We start from the raw sequence: 8,833 nt of genomic DNA on the forward strand, positions 1-8,833 counted from the left end.
AGAATTAAACACACATTAAAGATTAAACCTGATAAAATTAGGAAAGCATTTATTAAATCATGAATAAAACAGTTTAAGCCCTTTTCTCTACGTCTCGTTTAAATACACAGAAGTGCAATAAAACATAAATATGATCTGCAGACTCTGTGCAGCTTATCAGAAATTTATCAGCAGTAGATTAGAGTTTTACAGCAGGAGTTCTGACCCGGTTCCGGTCTCGTCAGTTCAGTTACAGCTTCACTAAACACAACATATAAACATCATTAACACATTATAACTTCACTTTATCATCAGTAATAAAAACATTCTGCTTAAACAAAACAAAACAAAACAAAACTTAAAATACCCGAAAAAAACAAACAAACAAACAAACAGAACTTTTCACAGTTAAACTCAGATAAAAGTTACAGTAACAGAATCCAGTGTTTCTTTAGTTCCAGATTAAATAAAGAGCTTAGTTTTATTACAGAACCAGACATCTGAACACTTTCTCAGGATTCAGGATTATTACAGTAATATTAAAAACAGCAGAACTCTGGAAAAAAAAACACAGAACTGAAGGTAAAGTAGTTCTCACTGGGATTAAGGTCTGCTAGGCGGTTGCTAAGGTATTGCAAGGGTGTAGTTGTCGGTTGCTAGGGTGTTACTATGCTGTTACCACAGTAAGGGGTTGGTTGCTAAGGTGTTGCTAAGCAGTACTCCCTCATAGTTTTAATGTCTTCAGTATTAATCTGTAGTGTATAAATGTGGGATGTATGATATGATACGTGTGATAACTGATATGCTGATATTCTGATATTGATGTGAAACACGATAAATCTAACAGATTTAAAAAGATATTTGCCATATATAATTAATTATACATTAATGCATTATCCATATTGTAATATATGACTTATAGGAAAATGTGGTGAAAATTACTGTAGTTTTAATATAATTGCAATATATATGTATGTAGAACAAATGATAACAATGGCAGACCTCTGCCTCGCTGTGTTACATGAGCTCAGTCTGCGGCGTAAACAGGTAAACAGATAATGCAGGTAATTGAGTTTTCTGTTATTTATGATATTACTGCAGCTCTTTAGATATTAACTATAAACATATGATTTATAATATTAGCTCTAAAATAAAATAACAAATTAAAGTAACGTTACTGAATGAGAAACAGTGTTTCTGGATTTTGACTGGTTCTGTATTTCTGTTAATATAAACAGAAGATTTAACAGTGTGTGTGGAACGCAGTGTGTAGATAATAACTGGAGGAAATTTAAGGTAGTATATATTGTTTATATGTTTATATTGTATTCTGTGGTGTGTTGTGGGCGTGGCGTTAGTTGGGCGGGGTTCTGTGGTTGTGGTTGGGGTCTTTATCCTGGGTCCGTACTTCCACGGACTCCCATTCTCCCGTGCGATTGGACAGTTTGATCGCGTCGACCACCGTCTGAACGTACAGCCCGTCCTCAAACGTGGTCGCCATGGAGACGGGGTGCCGCGCCCACGAGCACCGGTCCTCCTGCGCCTGGAACGACAGGCGGAGCTGAGTCACCATCGCGTTCAGTCCGGTGATGGACGGCCCCGCCCCCGCCCCGCCGTCACTCAACAGAAGCTCCTCCCCGTTCCCGCCGTTGCGCTGGCCGTACAGCTCCGCCCCCTTAGCGATCAGCCTCCCCGACGACCCCACCAGCATGACCTCGTGCAGGTCCGCCCCCGGCAGGTTAAAGTTCAGCGTAACGCTACAGACCACGCCCCCTCCCATCAGTAACTGGAAGCAGGCGTAGTCGTCGGCGGTAACCGAGCGGATCCCACCCCCCGTCCCGCCCTGACGCACGAAGGTCCGCAGCATCCCGTGAACGCGGGACGCCCGGCCGCCCGTCAAGTAACTCAGCAGGTCGATGATGCAGGACCCGACGGTGTGCAGGCCGCCGCCCCCCATAAGCTCCTCCCATGCCCAGCCGTACGACTGGCTGAGCAGAGAGCCTCCATACACTCGCGCTTCACACACCTGCCAATCAACACACACCACGTTATCATAGAAATATTACAGATATTATTTACAATTCAGGAATATTTAGCAATTTAAATGATATATGATATAAATAAGGGAAAAGACTGAATAGTTTAAAATGTACAGGATGAATTTTAGATATTATTGCAGTTAGGATTGTTTTTAGCAGCGGCGGCGAGACCACACCCCCGACAGTGCTGTGTATCAGAGCAGGGAGTGCGGGAGAGAGCCAACAAACGGCAGGTTTAAGTTCATCTTTACTCTCTTCTCTAAATTAAAGGTTATAAATACATTGAAATAAATACATTAGTTTTCTCAGTCTTCTGCTTCTTCAAAAACTGGCTGTTTCTTTAGCTGAAAAATACGAGCTGTACAGGACTAGGATAGCAACATTAGCTGAGCTAACAGCACTACTGAGATAAAGATTTATGATGATTTGTCTTCTGCAATTTTAACAGTGTTCAATTAAATATTTTTTAAGTTGCAGTTTGTTTAAATCTTTAAAAAATAAGACAATTTAATTTGTTCAATAGTAAAAAAAAAAATCCATTCCATTAATTTTCATTTTAGTGAATTATTAATAATAATAAAAGTGATATAAAAGTCTGTGATCTGAGTGAATGTGATTGATCACCTGCAGCGTCCCGCAGTATCCCTCCCCCAGCAGACGCTTCATCAGGACGAAGGCGGGGAGGAAGCGCAGGCCGTTACTCATGATGCTCATCAGCTGGGGGTAATACCGCGCCGCCGTCACCATCTTACATGCGTCGGTTAACGTCGCCGCCTGTTCACTAATCACGTTCTTCCCGATACCTGCAAACACACACACACACACACACACACCTCAGTACCTGACTGAATCTTAATTACATCCTTTTACCTGCAGTGGATTCATATACTCTGTAATATGTGTGTGTGTGTGTGTGTATAGTGTGTGTGTGTGTATAGTGTGTGTGTGTGTGTATATGTGTGTGTGTGTGTGTATATGTGTGTGTGTGTGTGTGTGTATATGTGTGTGTGTGTATATGTGTGTGTGTGTGTGTGTATATGTGTGTGTGTGTGTGTGTATATGTGTGTGTGTGTGTGTGTATATAGTTTGGAGAGGTTGAGGAAACGTTCTGTAAACAGCTGGGCGGATCCAGGAAGGAACCCGGCCCAATCCGCTCGGCTCACAGAACCACCCAGACTGCACAAGTTTAATACCCTGATACAACACTGACCAAAACCATCAGAAAACTCAATAAATAAAATCTATAAATAAAAGATTGCCTGTGACTGAGAGTCTGAATGGTGAAATGGAACATAATCTTAAAGCACTATAATCTCCCATAATGCATCATGATAAATAAATATCTCACTTCCACCCCACCAACAGTCCATTATCACTCCTTCCTCCTGCCTGGTTTAAACAGCAGCAGAGCTTCTGAATATATCTACACTGATGGGCGTGGTGTTCTGGAAATGAGGTGTGTTCAGGTACATTTCTGGAGTTTTATCTTGTTTATCTTGGTAACAGAAAACACAGGAGCTCCACTGACTGAATACAACCTAGACAGACGCCTACAGTCAGACGTTCATCGCTATCTCGGTAATACAGGCGCTGTGCCGAGCCGAGCGTACACCCCCACTTATTACACACACATGAACACACAGCAGCACAAACCCAACTTTTACATCAACAATAAACAGAATAGTAAATAAAATAACATTGCTGTTCCCGTAAATGAGCTGCTGGAGCTCCTTCACAGCGTCAACCAGCAGCTCAGTTTCCTCTGCTGAGAAGAGTTTGTTGAACACGTCCAGGTAGCTGCACCGTTACAATAGCAATCCACCAAAGACAGAGCTCACCTGCTCTACTCTTAAAGAGAAGGATGAGCAAGAGACTCTCTGATTGGTTTATTTCATGTTACGCCCAAAATTAACCACACCCATGATTAATTAAGACAATTATTACATGACTTTTGTGCTTCATTTTGAGTTGCACAAGGTGTACTTTTCCCGTCATTACGATAGCAAAGACAAATTGACACGCGCTAAATCAAGCTGCAGGGTTCACCTATAGATAGCTCTGTCTCTGAAGGTTCACTACAGTAAAGTCCTGCACTGGGAGTTTAATTCACCAGTTAAGGTTTAGGACGCAGCGCGAAGGGGCGGAGCCTCACCTAAAGCCTTGACAGCGATTTGGCGCGTGTGCGGCGGGGGAGTCAGGATACACACGAGGTGAACCTCCGGGTGCAGCAGCACGTCGTCTGATTGGCTGGTGGAGAAGGGTATGTCCAGCTCGTTAGCCAGAAACTCCGCCTCTTCCTGCGTTCGGCCCCAAACCGCCTGAACCGGAAACCCCTCCTTCTGCAGCAACGGAACCAGAACCCGGACCGTCCGGCCCGTCCCGAACACGCCCACCCCCGGCAACATCCCGCCAACACACACACGATTCAACCAATCACAGGCCTCTACTCCTCCTCTCGCTCACGCCCCCTCAGCCATCACACACGGCTCGTCCAATCCCGCGGCGCCGAGCAGCCGGAACCACCCACCTGCAGGAACAGTACACAACATCAGGCCACGCCTCCAACATCACAATATAAAAAATATACTCATCAAAATATACTTAAATAGAAGTGTGCCATAGTGTATCGTACGCAACACACACACACTATATATATATATATATATATATATATATATATATATATATATATCTACACATATATATATATATATACAGACACTCACATATTTAAATACCATTAAGTGCCAATACACTCACTCTCAGTATGAGGGATGTGTCATATCATATCATACGCAATAATATCAGCAACGATACTATACCCTGAAATAACGTCTCATATCACCCACCCCTAATTATCATTTACATTATAAATAAATACATTTACATACATTTCTGTTCTGCATGTAAAAGTTATGTTACTGAAAATAGAGAAAAATATATATATATATATTTAATTAAAAAATTCATCCTTAACACAGATTTTATTATTACTGAATTAGAGAACTAAACACACACACTATACACACACTAGACACATTATACATACACACTATCTACACACATTATATACACACATTATATACACGTTATACACACTAGTATATACACACAATCACTACACACATACACACACACATATATACACTATACACGATATTATCACGATACTACAGTATGATGATACAGAATCGGGAGATTACGACTCAATTCTTTATTTTCTGCTCCAGTTATCTAATCAGCTGTATAACAGCAGCTCATTCCTGCATTATTATTAATATTAATATGTAAATAGAGCGTTTAAAGCAGAGCTTTGGGTCAAAACAAGGCAACTTACTGGATTCAGCTACAGTTACTAACCTTAAGTAAAAATCCACCCCGGGGTTTCTGTCCTCCCGCCTGAGCGTCTCCGCTTTAGCTCCGCTGCGGTAGATCCGCTCAAGCGGAAGGAAAAAAAAACCGGGGTGGATTTTTACTTTCTGGCCTTTTCTACAGAAAAGTACCTAAAGCTGTGTATTATATGGGCATTAATATGAACACAGTAATAAACAGAGGTGTTTTATAGCGATATAAAGCTCAGTTTACTCACCGAAATCAGATTAAAGCACTTTATTGGGTCAGAAAGATGAATAAAGCGTCTCAGAGCCGCGGTAGTGCTGCGTCTGTATCCGGCTCCTGCTACTAACCGCACTCCCTCCCAACACCCATGCGCATGCGCACTCCCTCCCTTCCAGCTACAGGGGGGTAACTTAGTCACGCCCGTTTCTGTATATTCTACAAATAAAATATTAAACAAACAAAATATACTCTCTAAAGCGTTTAGATTCTCTTATCTGGGGTTTCTGAGGCTTTGAACTTTGATTAGTACCAGTTTCATCATTATTAACATTTCTGATGGTCTTTTTACGATTGCACTTTAGGATATTTTCAAAGAACTGACCTTCATTTTTCTTAAAGTATTTTTTTCTTTTTACCTAGTTAAAGATTCCTTGCCATAATATGGATTAAAACATTTTCTTATTATTATTAATTTTTTTTTTTTTTCATTATTAATATTATTACTTTAAAGGAACAGACAGTAATACAGTAGCAGCTGTTTGCGTGCTGTTGTGTTGTATCCCTGGCAGTATCACAATATTTCATGGTATATTTGTGAGAACGATACTCTTGGCGATATGAAAAAACACTGAACTAAAAATGTATTTAAAAAATAAACTACTACAACAAAATAAAACTACATTTTATTACTGCATACAATATGATACCATATAACACAATTCTGAGATAATAAAATACAAGAGTTTTATCAGATTAGAAACAGAAGTCAATGATCCAGAATATCATAATACTAATAATAATAATACACTCCAAATATCTCCATATATCCAGGATTAAAGTAAAATAAATGATACTGTACAGATATAATCTGTCTCTAGTAGATATATAATGGGAAATGAGAACAGTGTGAATTTTTCTTTTAATAAAAACAGTAAAACAGTAGAACCCTGATGTGATAATTAGGGGTGGGTGATATGGTGTGATATTTCAGGGTATAATATCAATAATCACCATATTCAAAAATGTTGGAGATATTATTGCGAATGATACGATATGGCACACTCCCAAAACACACACACACACACACACACACACACACACACACACACACACACACACACAAAGATTAACATAAAGTACCACAGTTTAAATAAGAACATACTGACTGAAACTGCTTGAGCTTTAACTCAGGATGTTTCCTTATTATCTGATATAAATCCTGATCATGTTATGAGTTAAAATGTTATTATAATATATATATATATATATATATGAGCTTTGTAAACAGTAGAAAAGTGAACGTATGCTTTAGTCTGCGTATTTAATTATGCATTTAAAACATATATATATATATATATATATTTTTTTTTTCTCTGCTGGACTGTTTTTTCTTGGTTTTACAGAGGCTCGATTTTCTTATAAACTTTCCAGAATCTGGAATTATGTTTTGTAATTTGACATTATTCTGTGTATCTTAAATTTATTTCATAAAATCCAATTTTATCCATTTTAATTCTGTTAGAAATGTCTTTTTCTCTCTAACAGCACTTTTATTCTAATTTGTTTTAACTTTCCTTCTTTTAAATATATTGATTAAATCATGATTTACTCTCATTTTATTTTTATTTCCATTTTTATGTATTGTTTTTTTGTGTAAAGCACTTTTAATGACTGTTGTGTCTGAAAGTTTCTATATAAATAAACTTTAAGCGTTTCTCCCGTCTTTATGTTCTTTATCCTTTTTAACAAACACAGATTTAACATAACGAAACATTCAGAGCTTTTTATTATAATCTCATGTATCACTGTAATAATAACAGTGTGCTGCGTGCAGAGAGACAGTAGTGAGTTCTGTGCAGTACAGCAGACTGTCGACCAGGAGTATAAACAGTATAATAATCAGTTTACCAGATTATTAAAATATCAGCTTCAGAAACTGTATTGATTATTAATTAGTAGTATTGGTGTAAAGATTGGTGTCAGAAGTGGATAATTCAGTGTTAATAGTGGAGAACAGTGCTGTACTCTGTTTTTAGATCCCACTGTTCTCATTAGATATTTATTCATTTATCTCTATATATATATCATCACTGAAAGCATCACAGCTATTACACTGAATAGTGATCACTGCAGGGTGATCCAGATCACCACCCTGTTATTTAAACACACTCAGAACTTTTTAAATTCATTTTAACTTTATTTTACAAACCGCTTGTGAAGTTTTATTAATAAATCTCATAAATCTGCACAGAACATTTTATCTATAACAATATTTATCAAACACAATATAGAAGTATAAAGTTAATAATCAGAGAGAGAGGAGGGTTTATCTCCTCTGATCAGGGATCAGTTTGTTTCCGCTGGTGGCGACGGGGATCAGCAGCTTCCTGTACTCCAGCGGGAGGAACTTCTCGATCAGCAGCGTCAGCGGCGTGCTGTCCGTCACAAAGCCCTGCCTGTAATAAAAACACCGTATTAAACCATATAAAACCATATTAAACCATATAAAACCAGTACAGAACCAGTCTAACGTTCAGACCCCCCGTATTTCTGTATTTAATATATTTTCTACATTATAGATTAATATTAAAGAGATGTAATCGATTGCAGGACTCATATATAATTCTGTATTAAAGAGTATTAAAGTGTTTTTCCTCCACATTAATCTCCTGATCTAAAGCTGATGAACTGAGATTAAGGTGATTTGAGGTGATTTAATTGGGATGAGCTGGAGCTTCACAGCAAAGTGAAGGAAAAGCAGCAGCTATTGTTCAGCACCTCCAGAAACTCCTTCCTTCAAGATGCTGAGAAAACTATTCCAGGTGACTCTCAGAGAGACAGGAGGAACTGAATCTCACCTCCTCATCAGAAGCTCCACGTCCTCCACCTCGATCGTCCTCCTCCGAGCGTGAGCCGAGAACACCTCCAGATCCTCCGCCAGCCGCTCAAAATACTTCTGCAGTCTACACACACACACACACACACACACACACACACACACACACACACACACACACACATTATACACACACACACACACACACACACATTATACACACACACACACACACACACACACATTATACACACACACACACACACACATTATACACACACACACACACACACACACACATTATACACACACACACACACACACATTATACACACACACACACACACACACACACATTATACACACACACACACATTATACACACACACACACATTATACACACACACACATTATACACAC

The 8,833-nt window shown here is 39.0% G+C and overlaps 2 protein-coding genes across 3 annotated transcripts in view; both read right to left on the reverse strand.

The window, feature by feature from the left end:
• Positions 1-32: 32 nt before the first annotated feature.
• Positions 33-5,737, reverse strand: gfod2 (glucose-fructose oxidoreductase domain containing 2). Its single transcript, XM_022664532.2, has 4 exons — positions 5,608-5,737; positions 4,171-4,545; positions 2,643-2,821; positions 33-2,005 (listed from the first exon to the last, which is right to left on the reverse strand). Exons 2-4 carry the CDS (start codon positions 4,421-4,423, stop codon positions 1,334-1,336), a joined length of 1,104 nt encoding a protein of 367 aa, XP_022520253.2. The 5' UTR covers positions 4,424-4,545; positions 5,608-5,737; the 3' UTR covers positions 33-1,333.
• A 2,030-nt stretch (positions 5,738-7,767) lies between these two features.
• Positions 7,768-8,833, reverse strand: part of LOC103024408 (trichohyalin) — a 40,600-nt gene continuing 39,534 nt past the window's right edge. For both annotated transcript variants that reach the window (XM_049473684.1, XM_049473683.1), the window contains 2 exons: positions 8,435-8,539; positions 7,768-8,032 (listed from right to left, as the gene is read on the reverse strand). In XM_049473684.1, coding sequence (XP_049329641.1) covers positions 7,903-8,032; positions 8,435-8,539 — 235 coding nt within the window. In that variant the 3' untranslated portion in view covers positions 7,768-7,902. The remainder of the gene's footprint in view (positions 8,033-8,434; positions 8,540-8,833) is intronic.

The sequence above is a fragment of the Astyanax mexicanus genome, unplaced genomic scaffold, assembly GCF_023375975.1.
Source record: "Astyanax mexicanus isolate ESR-SI-001 unplaced genomic scaffold, AstMex3_surface scaffold_43, whole genome shotgun sequence".
NCBI classification, from domain to species: Eukaryota; Metazoa; Chordata; class Actinopteri; order Characiformes; family Acestrorhamphidae; genus Astyanax; species Astyanax mexicanus.

Coding starts and splice junctions, on each gene's coding strand:
- gfod2 (XM_022664532.2), bottom strand. CDS start 4,423: ATGTTGCCGGGGGTGGGCGTGTTCGGGACGGGCCGGACGGTCCGGGTT. Junction 2,822..4,170: donor AATCGCTGTCAAGGCTTTAG/GTGAGGCTCCGC, acceptor GTGTGTTTGCAG/GTATCGGGAAGAACGTGATT. Junction 2,006..2,642: donor GATACTGCGGGACGCTGCAG/GTGATCAATCAC, acceptor GTTGATTGGCAG/GTGTGTGAAGCGCGAGTGTA.